At 37.8% G+C, this 17991-nt stretch overlaps 2 protein-coding genes across 2 annotated transcripts in view; both read right to left on the bottom strand.

Annotated features, from left to right (window-relative positions):
• Positions 1–16760, bottom strand: part of PTGR1 (prostaglandin reductase 1) — a 34593-nt gene extending 17833 nt beyond the window's left edge. The window contains exons 1-4 of the mRNA XM_001365518.4: positions 16678–16760; positions 12330–12445; positions 10153–10198; positions 530–589 (exon numbers count right to left, since the gene is read on the bottom strand). Of these exons, the coding sequence (XP_001365555.1) occupies positions 530–589; positions 10153–10198; positions 12330–12435 (212 nt within the window). The 5' untranslated portion in view covers positions 12436–12445; positions 16678–16760. The remainder of the gene's footprint in view (positions 1–529; positions 590–10152; positions 10199–12329; positions 12446–16677) is intronic.
• On the bottom strand, positions 5844–7570 carry LOC100017335 (eukaryotic translation initiation factor 3 subunit L-like). The gene is given in 3 exon segments (XM_056806628.1): positions 5844–6575; positions 6578–6727; positions 6730–7570. Coding segments are annotated over 3 exon segments (1665 nt in total). The 3' UTR covers positions 5844–5901.
• Positions 16761–17991: the final 1231 nt, after the last annotated feature.

Raw genomic sequence — 17991 nt, forward strand, 5'->3', positions numbered from 1 at the left:
GGACAGACTAGATAAGGAAGTGAAGCCAACTTTGTAGATAATTTAAAAAAGTTTAGCAGTGAGGTTTCTCTAAGAGTACACAGATAATAGATCATTTTTAGTATAAATAGAAAAGACATCAAAGAAAAGATTAGAAGGGAAGCAATGAACTGGGAAAAATTTTCTAACAAATTTCGCTGATAAACGTCTAATTTCTCCAATCTATAGAAAACAAAGTCAAATTTATCCATTCTCTATCTTGTTTCCCAGGGGTGGTAGGTGGCTCAATAGATAAAGAATCAGGCCAAGAGACAGGGGGTCCTGGGTTCAAATTTAACCTCTCAAATTTCCTAGCTGTGTGACTCAACCCCAATGCCTACTGATTCTAAAGTGGAAGGTAAGGGTTTAAAAAAAAAGGAAATTTCCCTCAAAATCTTGGGTAGGTGAATAATGAGTCAGAGAGAGGAGAAAAAGCCTCTTTTTTGGGTATGGCTCCCTGAAGACTTTTTTTTTTTCCGAACACACAGATTAACCAAATGTAGTCACATACCTGGCAACTTGGCTTCCCATCATTGAATCACCCTCTTTCAACAATTTCTTCACAGCAACTCTGAAAAATACAAATGTCAATAGTCATTTTTCATGTGTCCCCTTGAAAAATTGGAATATTTTACTTTGGGGGGCAGCTGGATGGCTCAGTGGATTGAGAGCCAGACCTAGAGATAGGAGGTCCTGGGTTCAAATCTGGTATCAGACACTTCCTAGCTGTGTGACCCTGAGCAAGTCACTTGACCCCCATTGCCTAGCCCTTACCACTCTTCTGCCTTGGAACCAATACATAGCATTGATTCCAAGATGGAAGGTAATGATTTAAAAAAATAACAACCTAGAGATGGAATATTTTACTTTGGGTTTAAAATAACAGTGATGAGCCCTTTCATAATGAATTTATGGTGATTTAATAAAATTTGGAAAGAAGGAATCTGTAAGCTGTGTGACCCAGGCTAAGTCACATAGCTCCAATTGCCTAGCCCTTACTGATCCTCTGTTTTAGAAATGATACTAAGATATAAAATTATATATAATTTTTGCCTCAGCAATAATATTAGGTTTATTTCCTAAGGAGATCAGAGAAAAAGGAAAAGAAGTGATATGTTCTAAAATATTTAAAGCAGCTCTCTTTGTGGTGGCAAAGAACTGGAAATTTGAAGGGATGCCCATCAATTGGGAAATGGTTAATCATCCTCTGGCATATGAGTATGATGGGATATTATTGTCCTGTAAGAAAGGACAAACAGGGTTTGTTTTGAAGAAACCTACAAAGACATGAAGTCATGAAGAGTAAAATTAACAGAACCAAAAGCATATTCAAGAATCAGTTGAGAATTACTCGTATATGTCCACCATCAGAAAAAAGAATAAATAAATTTAAAAAGAAATAAATAAGACATAGTTTTATATAAACATATGTCTTTTTGTAAAATGATGCCTTCTCTAATGAGGAGGGGAGGAAGGGAGGAAGCCAACTGTGTATTTTAATGTAACAAAGAAATTAATTAAAAAAAATAAATGTTTCTGCTGTGCTGGATACTGAAGAATTGCTGTTCTTCCTGAAGTAACCAGTCAGTTTGACATCATTTGCCCTCAAAATAAGTTTCTAACAATATTCTTCAAGATGTAGCCTTTGGATGGATGTGGTGGCACACTCTTATAATCATTGCTATTGAGGAAACAGAGAGGCTAGAGGAGTGAAGGAGGTCAGGGTTTCTGAGCTACAACAGGGCTTAAGCAAATCAGGTGTTTTAAGCAGCAGGGAGGTTAAATCATGAATTGCATTTCAGCCTGAGCAAGATAGAGAAACCCACTCTCCAAGATCTATCCTTCCATCTCTCTCTCTCTCTCTCTCTCTCTCTCTCTCTCTCTCTCTCTCTCTCTCTCTCTCTCTCTCTCTCTCTCTCTCTCTCTCTCTCTCCCCTCTCTCTCTCTCTCTCTCTCTCTTTCTCTCTCTCTCTCTTTCTCTCTCTCTCTTTCTCTCTCTCATCCATCTATCAACCCACCCGTTTATCTATCTGTCTGTCTTTCTCTCTCTCTGTCTGCCTAGCTATGTCTATCCAATCATTCTTCCATCCATCCGTCTATGTCTCTGTATCTATCCATCCATCCATTCTTCTACCTATCTGTCTATCTGTCTGTCTGTCTGTCTGTCTATCTATCTATCTATCTATCTATCTATCTATCTATCTATCTATCTATCAATCTAATTACCCGTCTGCCTGGCTATTTACCTATCTAGCTGTGTCTGTTGTGGAGATGGTTTCTCTGTATGTGTATGTGTGTACACACAGGTATAGACCATGAAAATAGATATGCAAATCTACACATGTGTACACCTATAATGTGCATATATAACATGTACACACACCCAAACACAACCTATATTACTTTTCTCATGTACCTAATGTGCAGAGAAGAATAATTGAGAATATATAAACATATATACATATGTATGTGTATATATTCCATGCACCAAATAGATTGTTTTCTAAAGAGTAGGTCTGATCCTGTCACCTTCCTGCTCAATGAGCTCCAATGACTTTCTGTTACACATAGGATCAAAAGTATCCTCCTTTAGATGGCATTTAAAGCTCTGGGTCCTTCTTTTCTAAACTTCTTTTATCAGTGCTCTTCATATGCTCTACATTCCTACAACATTGGCTTCCGTACAGTTCCTCAAATATGCCATTCCATCTTCTTTGGCCTCAGGCACTTCCTTAGCTCTATGACTAAGCAAGTCATTTCATGACTGTCTGCTTTAGTTCCTAACCTATATTGTTGTTGCATACTCACGTTTGACTTTGTAAGCCTATTTGAGGTTTTCTTGGAAAAGATTTGGGATTTTAGCTTGCCATTTTCTTCTCTAGTTCATTTTTCAGATGGGAAAATAGGTCAACAGGATTAAGTGAGTTGCACAGGGTGTCTGAGTGTCTGAGGCTGGATTTGAACTCTGAAAAGTGAGTCTTTCTGATTTCCTGACTCCAGGTCTGGCATTTTATCCACTGCACCACCTTTTCCCTCCCTTCCTCTCTTCCTTTTTTTTTTCTTCTCATATACTGGCTGTTTAGAATATTAATTCTATTCCACTCTAATAAAAGACAGCCAATCATTTCTAAAGGATACACAAAGAAACAAATATTTCTGTGAACTATTTTGACAAATGCATGAATTACCATTTTAAAATGCTTAATAAATATTGTAAAGAAAGGGTATATAAAACAGTCTTGACAACTTCATCATGCAACCAGATGGCAATGAGCTAATTAACATTTCCTTATTTAGGGCATTAAAGAAAATCTTAGAAATTTGATTAATTAAAATAATTTCATTTACTTGCCCACATATTTCTTCATTTGGTTAAATTTGTTAAAACCAAGAAAGGGTTCATGTGTTTAACTAAACTTGAATATTCACTTGACTTAAATTTTATATTAGAACTGAATAGACTCAGAAAAATCATTAGTAATTTAAATTTGTATGATCTGTACTAATTTTCTTGAAAAATATACCTAACATGAGGAGTTTTGTTATGGAGAGAGTTACATAGGCAAAACTATCAGATCTCATTAGGCTTACTGGAGATAGCATTTCACTCATGAAATTAGGAATTTTGCAATTCTAGTTTTCTATTGTATTTATTTCCAAGCAGAAAAGAATCATGGGATAGTTTAAAGGTGCTTTCCATGAAAACACATTTTAAAACCTGGAACGTGTATTATTAAAGGAATTACCTTGTTCACATATATTTAGACATTATTTTGACAGATAAAAAAGACAATTGATATATTACCAAGAGATTGTTTTGGATTTGTTGAGCTACTCTCTAATAGACCTCAGACCTGCTTGGCAGTGCCTTTCTTATTGCTTGAGTTTTTGACTATCTATTTATTTTTATGGATGTCCTTATTATGTCAAAGGTGTTTCCTTTTTTCTTTGCATCCATCATTTGGTAATTAATACCTTAGGCTTTAAAAACAGCTAATGTGTGTACCTATATCATAATGTGCAATATTTTTAAATAGTGAAAAATGATTTCCCCCCAGATTTAATTTCTTTGTATAACTTCTCTGTATAGTTTTATGAAAATTTCAGTTCTGCACTTTTATACATCATATTTTGTATGGGTATTAATCATATCAGTATATATGTTGACAAAACTAGCACCTATCATAACACATGTTATATGTGAGTGAAAAAATACAATATTCACAACTTGGATGTTCTGTTTATTCATAGGTACTATTGTGAAGTATTTATTTTCATGCCATTAAAGCTACAAAATTATTTGTCCAAAATGCTAGGTAAGTAGAATTTGGAAGTTACCAGTATTTTACTTTAAAAGGGAACTAATAAAATATTTTAAATGCCTGAAAATAAGCTTCAGATGATTTAATCTACAGATTATTTTATTTTGAGAACTAAGATTATTGAAAATGGGAATTTTCTTATTAAATTTAGCATAATTTGCTCTGTAAGTTTATTTTGCTTGCTATGGTCCCTAACCATTCAATTTTGAGATTATGGCTAAATATTAAATATCACCAGTAGTTGTTGTATATGTGTGGTGAAACTAAAATTTCAACAGAATTGGTTAGGGAATTGGGTATTCTGGTTAGCTGAGAGTCAGATAAGCCACTTTTCCATAAACAATTTTTAGAGATGGAAGAGGCAGTAGAGATAATGTAGTCTACAAAGGTTAAAATAACTTGATCAAGGGCACACATCTAATTGTTGATAGTTAAATCAGTAATGGAAGCTAGATTGTACTCTTTCTAGTATTCTGTCTTACATCAGTTTGTTTGAACTTGTATTGATGAAAGTCTTTCTAAACTGTATTAGTCTTCCTTCCTTCCTTCCTTCCTTCCTTCCTTCCTTCCTTCCTTCCTTCCTTCCTTCCTTCCTTCCTTCCTTCCTTCCTTCCTTCCTTCCTTCCTTCCTTCCTTCCTTCCTTCCTTCCTTCCTTCCTTCCTTCCTTCCTTCCTTCCCTTTAATTCTATCTACTTTAGGAGACTTTTCCTAATTCCCTTGGCCACTAATGCCACCTTCTTTCAGACTGCCTTTCCTCTACTCTATAGATATTTTATTTATGCCTAGTTGTTTGCTTGTTTTTTCCTTCATTAAAATGTAAGATCTTGGAAGGCTATGACTGTGTTTTTGCCTTTCTTTGTATGTCCAGAACTTAACATAATTCTTGGCACATAAAGAAATTTAATAAATGCTTGTGGATTTGAATTATCTCAAATACTATACTCCTGAAAATATAGGGGGTTAAAAAAAAAAACCTCTTACCTTTGCTTAGAATCATTACTATATATTGGTTCCAAGAGAGAAGAGCAATAAGAGCTAGGCAATTGGGGTTAAGTGACTTGCCCAGGGTCACGTATCTAAAGAAGTATTTGAGCCAGATTTAAGGATGTTTTAAAAAAAGAATTTTCTATTGCAGATTTGAATGTACAAAATGAGCACAATGAAACTTATGGAGACAATTGCAGCTGATTTGTTTTGCAAGGTGGGAGCTTTAGTGGGGGAAGATGTATTTTTTTTTCCTCTAGTAGCAAGAGGGGATAGGTTCCTAAAGTGATCTTCAGTCTAAAGATTTGAGAAAATAAATGTTTATAGCAAACAGCTTAGATTGTGTGAAAAGGGAAGGCTACTAGTACAGATAAATGAAAGTCTTGCAGTAATCTTTTTTTTTTTCCTCTCCCTGGGATTTATTTAAATGTTCAAGCCCTTGGTTCAAACAGAGCCCAGCAAGGAAGGCCTGCTGGTCTGAATAAAAGGGCCAGGACACCAAACACATTTTTTTAATGCCTCCTGGACATCAACATCCTCAGGAGTTCTAGATGAATGTGGTGAGATGGTGTCCACTCAGGGTCTTTGGCCCATATTCTTTAGGGTTCGATTGAGCTCCTCAAATTGATGGATCTGTCGGATGAAGACATCTCCATAGCAGTGGGCCATCTTGGTATCTGCAATATGGATTGTCTTTGTCGATGTAGAAGTCCACTTGGATGCTGACTAGAACTCTCCATCCAGGGCAGAGATGCCACTCGTCCATACCAGGTTCTCATTCTTGTGTTTGAAGACCAGCAGCTGGATACGGAACTCCTGTTCAGTGAGGTCCAAGAAACCAGCCAGCTTGGCCACGGGCATGGTGGTATAGAGCTTCAGGAAGCTGTGAATGGTGGACAGCTGGGCCTGCTCCTGTACCTTATCTGCAAACACCTTCAGCTGCTGCAGGAAGGGCTCCTTGTGGTAGTTGGGGTGCCTGTTGTTGTAGTCGGGCATGATGGGAGACAGGAACTTGGGGCAGGAGTAGCTAAAGAGCTCCTCATATACCTGGGGGTCCCCCTTCTGCATGCGTAGCATCTTGTCTCCATACTTCTCTCGGAGCTGCAGGTGGATGCTCTCATCAATGAGCATGGGGTACATGGTCAGGGCAATAGCTAGCAGGGCGTGCATTTGCTCATTCTGCTTGTTGATCATCTCATATTTGTATTTTGTTCTTTGAAACATGCTGAGCAGGATGTTGGCAAAAAAAAAAAAAACTCCTGGTACCGGAGTATCATCAAGTAGGCAAACCCCACATAGTAATAGGTGGTGACCTGGCATTCAGGCACCTGGAAATATATGCTCTTCTTGTTCAACTCAATGTTCTCCAGCACCTTGATAGCCTGGTAGTAATCCCCAAGAGGGAGTGGAGCCAGAGCAGCCCCACCAGGATGAAGTAGCCAAGCATCTTGTAAAGGGAGTGCTGGCCATACTCACCAGCCACACTCTCAGGGTTACCTCCACTGGTGTAGACTTCTAGCTGCCGGTTGATGTTGGATTTGTCTACAAGGGAATGAAGCACTTTGAGGATGCTGTGGACATTCCAGACCTTGGGGTTGGAATAAAGAAAGTCAATCTCCTCATCTGACTTTTTAGCCGTCTTCCACCAGTATTGACTGAATGACTGAAACTGGTAGATGAATTCATCAATGATATCCCACAGCCACTGGTTGGGCAGTTCAAGGGGGACAGGTCCATCAGCATTGAGAATGTAGTTGAAAAGGTTGCAGTAGTTGTAATAGGACTCAAACCTCTGTTCCAAGGAAGACCCGCTGCTGACTTTGGCATAGATGTTTCTGTAATAACGTTCCTTATACAGGATCAAGAAGACAGCATCGTTGCCAACTTGTGGGGCAATGGCCTCTGCTTCTGGCCAGGGGGTATTCTTGAAGAACCTTTCAGTCAGCTTGGTCCAGCTGTTCTCATAGATGCCCTGGATCTCATACACCTTTTGGTTGATAACGTCGCTGGACACCCGGCTTGCCTGGAGCTCATACACTTTCTGGTCGATAAGGTTGGAGACGGTTTTATGGAAATATTGGATGAAATCCTTGATCACGTCTGGAATTACTTGATAGGTCTCCTGCTCATATTGTTGTTCATAGGCTAGGTCCTGCTTTGGGTCTCCTGTGTGCATGTCATAGTTGCCAGGGTAAGCATAGGGATCATATGCAGCCTCGTCGAAATCCTTGGACAGGTAGGACATGGCGGTGGGTTGGAGTCATGGCTCAAGAGAGAGAGAGTGAGCAATCATGGAGCAAGCGCTGGCCTCTTGCAGTAATCTTAAGTAAATTATCAACCTCTCCTTTTGGAAGACTAGGACAATGCTTGATTCAGTGTTGGGCTCTTTGATGGCCTCAGAATGAATTAGCTAGTTTAGAACAATCCCTTACTTCTTTTATTAAAGGGTGAGCTTTAGTGATTGAGTCTGTTATCATGATTATTTAATTAGATGAGATTCGTAGGAAGATGAATAGATTGTCAGAATGACTTGCTGTTCTGTTCTGACCCACAGACCTCTTCTTTTTCTTTTTCTTTTTTGAAGCAGCTAGGTAGCATCATGTTGGACCTGTGGTCAGGAAGCCCTAAGTTTGAATCTGACCTCAGCTATTTATTAGTTGTCTGTCCTTGGACAAATCATTTAACCTCATCTTCTTCAACTGTAAAATGGGGATTATAATAATATCTACCTTCCAGGAATTGTGGTGAGGATCAAATGGAATAATGGTTTATAAACAGCTTTGTAAAACATTTCCCTTTTCTTTTGCATCTTTCTTCCTTAGTATAAGTAGATAGGTAGGAGGGAATTTTCTTTTCTTCCCTCACCAGGAATCACTAATATTTGTCTTTCAGCAGAAACTCACAGGAAGCTGCATGTTCTTATTGGCAGAGTTTGAGAAGGGGCTTCTTGGTTCTTACGTGCCTTTACCTTCTGATTCCATTTCCCTTTCAGAGTATAGTTCAAAGACTGGAGAAATGGGGATGGATTTTTCCAGTTCCAAAGATGGCAGCAGCCTGGGTGGTGGTGGAACATCAAGAGTCCTTTCGCAAATGCATAGCAGAAGTTGGTTTGTGCTTTCCCTCTGGGTCTGACAGGGCAGTTTATGAATTCTGTTTCTGAATTCCAATCTCCTATGTAGGGTAGTGTGGGTGAGGAATTTTGATTTTCTAGAAGGCCTTCCAGAGAAGGGAGATTTCTTGGGTAGTGCTACCTTTTTGGGGTTGCCTTGTATATTAACCCACCCCCTTTCCTTTCCCTCTTCCCAGATTGAGAAATATTAGGGATTTAAGATCACAATATGGCAGGGGAGAAGATTTGTATTTTGCTCCCTATTATGTCTGTGAGTGATTCATGGATTTCAGCAGTTACAGAGTATGCTTACTTTCCAGGGGTAGTCCAAACTATAGGGTGACACGAGTCTGGGAGGTACTGTGTAAGACCCTTTGGAAAAGTAACATTGACAAGAAAAGGAAGAGAATTGTTCCGAACTATTGTGAATATTTGTTGTTCAGTTTTTTCAGTCATGTTCAATTCTTTGTATTTGGGGTTTTCTTGGCAAAGATATTAGAGTGGTTGGCCATTTTCTTCTCCAGCTTATTTTACAGATGATGAAACTAAGACAGACAAGGTTAAGAGACTTGTCCAGGATCACATAGCTAATAAGTGTCCGATACTGGATTTGAACTCAGATCTACCTGGCTCTGGGCTTGGTGCTCTCTCCACAGGATACTTAATTGCCCTGTGGATATTTTATTTTTTCATATTTGTTTTTAGCCTCTTGTGAGGGTCCCCTTTGCATATACTTCATTCTTTATGGCAACTGTTCTCAAAGTATGGTCTAGTGAACTCTGGGATCCTTGAAGTTAAAACTATTTTTCATAATAATACTAAGATGTTTAGTTTCCAACATGGCCAATAAGCAGCAGCTAGATGGTACAGTGGATAGAATGCTGGGCCTGAAGTCAGGAAGACTCATCTTCCTGAGTTTAAATATGGTCTCAGACACTTATTACCTATGTGTCTCTGGGCAAGTCTCTTAACCCACTTTGCCTCAGTTCCTCAAATATAAAATAAGTGGGAAAAGGAAATGACAAATTCTCTGATACCTTTGCTGAGAAACCCCAAAATGGGATCATGAAGAAATGGATGCAACTAAAAAACCACAACAATTTGATATGATATATGCAAATATATATATATCTGTATCTGTATCTATATCTATGTGTAACCATTTGCATCAAATACTTGTAGAAGAACTAGGGACACCGTTACATATTTGTAGGAATTTTTACACCCACTGGACACAAAGTACATGAAAACACTGCCCCAAATAGTTAATATATGGTGGGGTATGGGGGCAGCTGGGTAGCTCAGTGGATTGAGAGCCAGTCCTAGAGACGGGAGGTCCTAGGTTCAAATCTGGCCTCAGACACTTCCCAGCTGTGTGACCCTGGGCAAGTCACTTGATCCCCATTGCCTAGCCCTTACCGCTCTTCTGCCTTGGAGCCAATACACAGTATTGACTCCAAGATGGAAGGTAAGGGTTTAAAAAAATATATATATATATACATATATATATATATATATATATATGGTGGGGTATATTCTGCCAAGGATATTAATTTTTTCTGAGACAATTCTCAAGGACAAACCTAGTCTAAGTGAAACCAGAGCATTGAGGACTCTGAGTTACAAGTTATATTGGAAAGAATGAATAGACTACTATAAGAATATTTTTATGTCATACTTATTTTAAAGGATTTGATGATTTTAAAAAAGAATAATACCTCATGTAGGGATCAACGCTGAGGAATAAGGCTTCAAGCAGAACCTCTGCAAAACAAAATTTCAGACCTCATTAATAAAAATGCTTCTTATATAACATGCTTACTTACAACAGAGATTCTTGAAGTTTTTCATGTCTTGGCCTTTTTTTTTTTGCAATATGGTAAAGTTCACGACCCCCTTTACAAAATACTGTTTTTAAATGCATAAAATAAAATGTATAGAATTACAAGGGAAATTAATTATTTTGAAATATAGTTGTTAAATTTTTTGAGTTCACAGACCCACAGCTACAAACTCTTAACTTAGAAGATAAAAAAATATAGTTTTCCATTGGAAGTTATTATAGTGGACTGCCACTAGAGAGTTCTGTTTTCTTTCTAAGGAGGGTCACAGGTGAATAATAAAACTCTCACAGCTATAGGAGATGTGTTCTTAATCAAAAGATATAGCAGCAATTACAAAAGATAAAAATACATAATTTTGATTACATGAAACCAAAACCACATATAGTACTAATTCATGTAATATGAGGCAAAGTAGGGGGCAGCTGGGTAGCTCAGTAGATTGAGAGCCAGGCCTAGAGATGAGAGGTCCTAGGTTTAAATCTAACCTCAGACAGTTCCCAGCTGTGTGACTCTGGGCAAGTCACTTAACCCCCATTGCCTAGCCCTTACCACTCTTCTGCCTTGGAGTCAATACACAGTATTGATTCTAAGATGGAAGGTAAGGGTTTTAAATAAAGAAAAAAATGAGGCGAAGTGGTCAAATGGGAAAAAGAAAATATCAATTTTTTAGCAGAATTTGATATTCATGATATATTAATAATTAATAGATATTTATGACTAATAGGCATTCCTCAATAAACAAATTATTCAAGGATATGAACTGTTCTCAAAAGAATTGCAAAATATTCATAACCACATCAAATAATGTGCTATGTTACTACTAATAAAAGACATATAAATCAAAATAATTTTGTTTTCATCTCACGCCTTATAAATTGGCAAAAATGACAAAAAATAGCAGTAGTAAATGCTAGAGCAGTTGTAGGATGATAGGTAAATTAATATATTTTTAGTGGAGCTGTGAAATGGTATAAATCATTTTGGAAAGCAACTTGGAATTATACAAATAAAGTAACTAAGTTGCCCATACTCTTTGGTTTTTAAAAAATAATCCTATATTGAGCTTCTTAGAAAAGTGTTGGTCTGATCATATACTTCTCCTTCCATTTAATTAACTACAATGGCTCCCTATTACCTCCAGGACCAACTAAAACAATTCTCTGACTTGTAAAACATCTTGTAATATGACCCATTCCTACCTTTCCAATCTTCTTACTCCAACTCCTATCCACATTCTATAATGCAATGACTCTGGTTACTTCTTGTTTTTTGAGTAATATATGCTGTCTCCTGAATCTAAGTATTGTGTCTGGTATTCTCTTCCTCTTCATTTATGCCTTCTGGCTTTTCTGGCTTCCTTCAAGTCTCAGCTAAGTTCTCACATCTTGGAGAAGTCTTTTTCAGTCCTCCTTACTCTTTCCCTGACATTATTTCCAATTTAGCCTCTATATATCTTGTTTGTACATAAATGTTTGCGTGATGTTTCCTCAGTTAGATTGTGAATTTCTTGAGATAAAGAATTGTTTTGTCACAATCTTTGTGTCCCTGTTACTTGACACAATGCCTGGCACATAGTGGATTCTTTAAAAAACTAAACAAACCTTTACTCTATGTCTTAGTAACAACTTTAAGATGGAAGGGCAAGTGGTAGACAGTTGGAGTAAGTGACTTGCTCAGGGTCATATAGCTAGGAAGTTTAGCACAGATTTGAACTCAGGTTCTTCTAACTCTAGGTCTGGTACTCTATCTGCTGGGCCACATAGCTATCTCACAGAATAGTTTATTTTTTTTCTTTAAAAAAAACTCTCATCTTCCTTCTTGGAATCAATATTAAATATTGGTTCCAAGACAGAAGAATGGAAAGGCATAGGTAATTGGGGTTAGACTTGTCCAGGGTCACACAGCTGGGAAGTGTCTGAGGCTAGCTTTGAACCTAGGAACTCCTGTCTCTAGGTCTGGCTCTCAATCCATTGAACCATCTAACTTCTCCCATTGTAGATTCCTAATAAATGTTAATTTATTTGAGTTTCCAGAAATGAAATACTACTTACCTCCATTTTTTAGGGCTGGTAGCTCAACTTCCTTTAGCTCAAAGTTACTTTTGGTTGGTGGACCTTCAAAGTACTTCTTTATTGTCCAGCATTTAGCAAAAACCATCTTGAAGCTTCTGGAATGGAATTAGAAACATACTATTAAAACAAAACCCAGAAACTGGTTACTCCATGGTTACTCACCTTTTATCAAAAACTCAATTCTATATTTTTTGAGACCTCTGATTGATTCCATACAAACATAAACTCTGAAAGGATCATAACCCACATTGTGGCTATAAGAGCACTTCCCACAAAATAGGCTTGTGCCTGTTGTGAAAAAATACTGTACTTAGCCTCAGAAGACGTGGGTTCCAGTCCTGGCTTTGCCCCATTTCCCTGGCCCTAGTATCCTCATCTTTGAAATGAGAGGGGAATAGTAGATCATCCAAAAGAGGATTTTTCCTTTTGTTTAGGCAATTTGGCTTGGGCCTTTCCTCCTCCAGTGGTCTATGGTCTAGCCAATGGCTTACTTGATGTTTCCTTTACATAAAATTACGTCTTCTACCTCTACCCTCATTCCTTAAATGCCCTCACTTTTTTGACTCTGCCTCTTGGAACTGCTCTCTTCCTTCAACATTCAACTAAAGTGACATCACTTATAAGAGTCCTTTCCTAGGGGGCAACTAGGTGAGTCAGTAGATTGAGAGACAGCCCTAAAGATGGAAGGTCCTGGGTTCAAATTGACCTTAGATACTTCCTAGTTGTGTGTCCTGGGCAAGTCACTTAACCCTCATTGTTTCTCTTACTGCTTCCTCCCCTTTATTGCTCTTCTGCTTTGGAACCAATACACAGTATTAATTCCAAGACAGAAGCTAAGGGTTTAAAAAAAGAAGTGTCCTTTCCTGATTCCTCAAGTTGTTACTTCCCTCATCTGTTCAGTCATTTTTTAGTTTTCATGCCCCTATTTGAAGTTTTCTTGGCAAAGATACTACAGTGGTTTGCCATTTCCTTCTCCAGGTCATTTACCGATGAGGAAACTGAGGCCAACAGGATTATGTGACTTGTCCAGGGTCATGTACCTAGTAAATGTCTGAGGCTATATTTGAACACAGGTCTTCCTCACTCCAGCTGAGCGTCGAATCCACTGTACCACTTTGCTGTCTAGCCTTTTGCAACACGGAAGAGGCAACTGTCAAGAGAATTTTGGATTTGGAGTCAGAGGACCCGTATTATAATCCCAGCTCTGAAACTGACTGAAGGCGACACTTTGTAGAAATCCTTTCTGGACTTGGTTCTGTTCATCTGGAAAATTTGGTAGGGTAAGAATTGGGCTAGGTGCTATGCATGTCTCTTCCAATTGGGAATCCTATGAACGTTGCCTTTGTGAGCATGAAGACACTGCTAGTTTTTCTATTTCCTAACCTGTCAAAATAATGTGCTTAGATTAACCTTGGCACCAGGCCTCTCTCCCTTTAAGAATCAGCTCTAACTTCTAGGGAGGAAGTCATTAATACAACCTAACCACAAGATGGCACTGCCTACTTTCAATTCACACCACCAGCTTAACTGGTTTTTATTCCACAAATTTGAAGGGCAAAAATAGCTTTCATGTTTTATTTAATTTATTTTTCAGTTAGTTCATGGTATTTCTCCCACTTAAAATGGGAAAGAAAACCAAACTAACTTCTTTTATATTCTTGCTTTGTTGCCATTTTCTTTTAACAAAAATAAAACTGAGTGGCCAAGAGAAACAAGAGTAAAAAATTATTTTACTTGAAACCATAAACTTCAGTGTTAAGTTAAATATATATATATATGTATATATATATATATACATGTTAACTTTAGCAAGATCATAACAAAACGTCCCTTCGAACTTTCACATCTCCCTTTGAAAGTTATTCCTTTGTGTATTTCTCTGATTTTTCCTCTATTATTAGACATAAGTCTAGTCAGTATTATATTGTTCTGATTCTCTCTGAATTACTTTTCATAAAATTCTCTGAATCTCTTTGCATTCTTCACATTGGTCATTTTTGTAGAACACAATCAAATTCTATTGCATGGGGACAATTAGGTGGCTCAGTGGATTGAGAGTCAGGCCTAGAGATAGGAGGTCCTGGGTTCAAATATGGCCTCAGACACTTCCCAGCTGTATGACCCTGGGCAAGTCACTCACCCCCCATTTCCTAGCCCTTACCACTCTTCTGCCTTGAAACCAATACACAGTATTGACTCTAAGACGGAAGGTAAGGGTTAAAAAAAAAAACTCTCTTGCATGCAGGTACCATAGCCCCATGCAGTAGCATGAGCCCTGAAACTGGAATCAGAGCTAGAATCAAATGTGGACTTTGCCACTCATTACTTATGGAAGCCATTTAACTGATTTCATTGGTCAATGTTAGTTTGCACTTCTTAACTACAAAGGAGAGCTCTATTAAGGCAACTTGGTGAGAGAGCAGGATTGGGAATCAAGCAACACTGAATTGAAATACCCTTCGACATTTATTTCCTAGCTATGTGAACTCAAACCACTTACTTCACCTCTACCTGTAAATTAGGGGAAATAATTGCGTCTTTCTCCCAAGATTGTTTTGAGGATAAAATGAAATAATATTTATAAAGTACTCTGGTAACTTTTAAAGCATTATATGAATGTTCTTCTTCCTCTTAGAGACAGATAAAGGTTGGGAAATTATGGTTGTCAAGTCCCCTCTTCCCCCCATTCCTGGGCAAAAATACACCAAGAACAAACCATCTAGAAAAGAACTCCAGATTGATTTCATCAAAAAGAAGCCACGCTAATGAATGGGTCAGGTCGTTAAATGATCAGGTACTTAGTAGATACTGCTTACCTAGAATGAACAACATTTGAAAAGGTAGCTCATTCTATTTTCGGGGGAAAGAGGGCAGGCTGTGGATCAGGTAACAAGTATCCTTCTTCATGGGGGGGTATAGAAGAGGGTGACTTAAGTAATAGTGTAGCCACCAGGTTGCTGTGTTGCCACAAGGTATTTACTTTTCCATACTTGTGGATTAGTTTTTGATTTGTATCTATCCTTATTTTATGGCCAAAGTCCCACCTAATGAGTCATAGGGAGGTTATGTCTTTAGCATGAAACAACAAGCAAAATGGTAACAGAGAATTGATTTCAAGAAAACAAAAGAGTTTTTCAGAATTTCAAAAGTGGAATTGTTGCTAAAACTTTTCATTGTGCAAGCTGCTGCGATGCACTTCCTTCCTTCCATTTCTCTCTCCAACTATGAGGTCTTTTGCTTTTTTATTTTTCTTTTTAAATAAAAATCTTGGGGCAGCTAAGTGGCTCAGTGGATAGAGAGCCAGGTCTGGAAGCGAGAGGAGGACTTGGGTTCAGATGTGGCCTCAGACACTTCCTAGCTATGTGACCCTGGGCAAGTCACTTTACCCCAATTACCGTTCTACCTTGGAACCGATAATTAGTATCCATTCTAAGACAGGAGGTAAGAGTTAAAAAAGATCATACTACTTCCGAAATCAAACCAAATGGTAGGAAACCAATTAAATGAGAGAACTCCCATAGTTAATCATATTTCAGAGAAAGTCTGAATGAGGGCTTTGTATGACCAAAGTATTGAGAAGGTACAAGTTTCTATTTTAGCCCACAAGAATGTTTTCCTCTCCTAAACATAATGGCTCTGATCAGTAATTATGGCAGTACAGTTAATGCATGTAGTCTTTTCTGTCAGTAACTTCTCATTTCCTTCACAGATATAAAAAAGAAGATAGGCATAACCTGGACCCTCAAGAGAATTGTAAATAACTAAACTGTAAAAGCCCATCCTGTTCATCCCTCAGTTCATCTGTTTATCTGCCAATCCATTAACTAAGTAGTAAAAAAGAAAAATGAAGAGAAACAGCAGGCATCATGAATATCAGGCTTTTCAAATTTTGGTAAAAGTTAGAATAAACTCCTGCCTTTGCCACATGCTAGCTGTTTGCCTTTGGCTAAATCTCTTAACTTCTCCTTGGCCTTAGATAACTTTCGAAGATGATTAGTGCTTTGGTAGAATGACCTTCTTTGAGGGTGCCTAGACCAAGGATATCACAATTCTGGCTTCCAAATGAAATATACAATCAGAAATTAAATGACATCATCAGCCCTTCTTCAGCACCATTTGTAAGAATAACTTTATAGAGATTAGTGACTTTTATAAAAGTTCCCATATGTAAAAAAGTGAGACCCAGACATAGTCTTGGGGATTGTCTTATTGGTCTGAGGTTAAAGTAAAGATCTCTGTGTAGAACTTAGAAATCCTGCCTCTAGAACTAGCTAAAGGCTGCATCTCTTATACTTTTCAAAATATATCGGAAAAAGTGTTTACTTACATCACGCTTCAGGTTAAGCAATCCAGAGAAAGGAGCAGCAAGAAAGAGCTTTGCAGACTACACACAGCACTGTGTATTTATACTGTCAGGAAGAGGGTGGGGCTTCTTCCGAAGCTTGCCCTAATTTCCCACTCTCCAGTAACTTGAGAGCAGATGTCTCAGTAATTTTTTTTGGTGGAGGAACTATTTTTTTTTTCATTTCCAGTGGAATCATCATTCTAAAGGAAGGTTTAAGGAAAAGGAGGGAGGAACGCCAACAGAATTGAAAGGGAATTCAGAATTTTACCCATACTTGAACAAGAATCCTCTGTACAAAATACCACTTTATTTTTTTTTACACAAGGGAACTTTTACACATATTGTTGCTTAGGTCACTAGTCTCTATAAATTCATTACAATTATTCTTTCATGAGATACTAGAAAAGTGATGATGTCTTAATTTCTGATTGTATATTTTGTAGGGCCAGAACTGTGGTATCATTTGTACAAAAAGATATTAATTTTGAGACCAGAACTGTGATTTGCATAGGCACCCTGAAGGAAGTTCACTCTGCAAAAGTATATAGTCAACTGTTTTAAAATTAATAATCTTAGAGAGTTGTCTGAGAGCAATGAGAAGTTAAGCAATTTATACAAAGGTACCCAGCCAGCATGTGTCAAAGGCAAGAGTTTAACCCAATTTTACCTTAGGATAGCTCTCATTTTTAGCAAATTTTTCTTTACATTAAATCTAATGTATTTCTATTTATAATATCCATTGTTCCTAGTTCTGTCCTTGTGGATCAGAGATAAATCTAATCTCAATTCCTCTGTAATGGCCCATCAAGTAATGAGGACAGTTAACTTGTGTACCCTCCCTGAAATGTCTTCTCTTTTCCAGGCTAAATATTCCAAATTCTTTACCATTGGTGAACCTTTTAGTGCCCTAACTATAACCCTCCCATTGCATGTAAACCTCCCCCCTTCCTCCATACAGGGGAGGGAGGAAGTATTCCCATTGGTCTGCTGGGCAGAGGGTTGGGTCATGTGAGAAATGTCCTCATGCATATGTGAAGAGGGGGAAGGTAGCAGCCTCTGCCAGGCCATGTGCCATAGGTTCACCAACATGAACACCTTACTTTGATCCTTCACCATTTTAGTTGCCCTCATCTGGATGCTGTCCATTTTATCAATATCTTTCATTAAATGTGATATCCAGAACTTTAAATACTTCAAATGCAACCCAAAAAATTATATATTATATTATGTTATGTTATGTTATATAACATTATTGTAAAGGGTGTGGAATCTGGCAGCTCCATTCTTTTCTTTCTG

The sequence above is a fragment of the Monodelphis domestica genome, chromosome 7, assembly GCF_027887165.1.
Source record: "Monodelphis domestica isolate mMonDom1 chromosome 7, mMonDom1.pri, whole genome shotgun sequence".
NCBI classification, from domain to species: Eukaryota; Metazoa; Chordata; class Mammalia; order Didelphimorphia; family Didelphidae; genus Monodelphis; species Monodelphis domestica.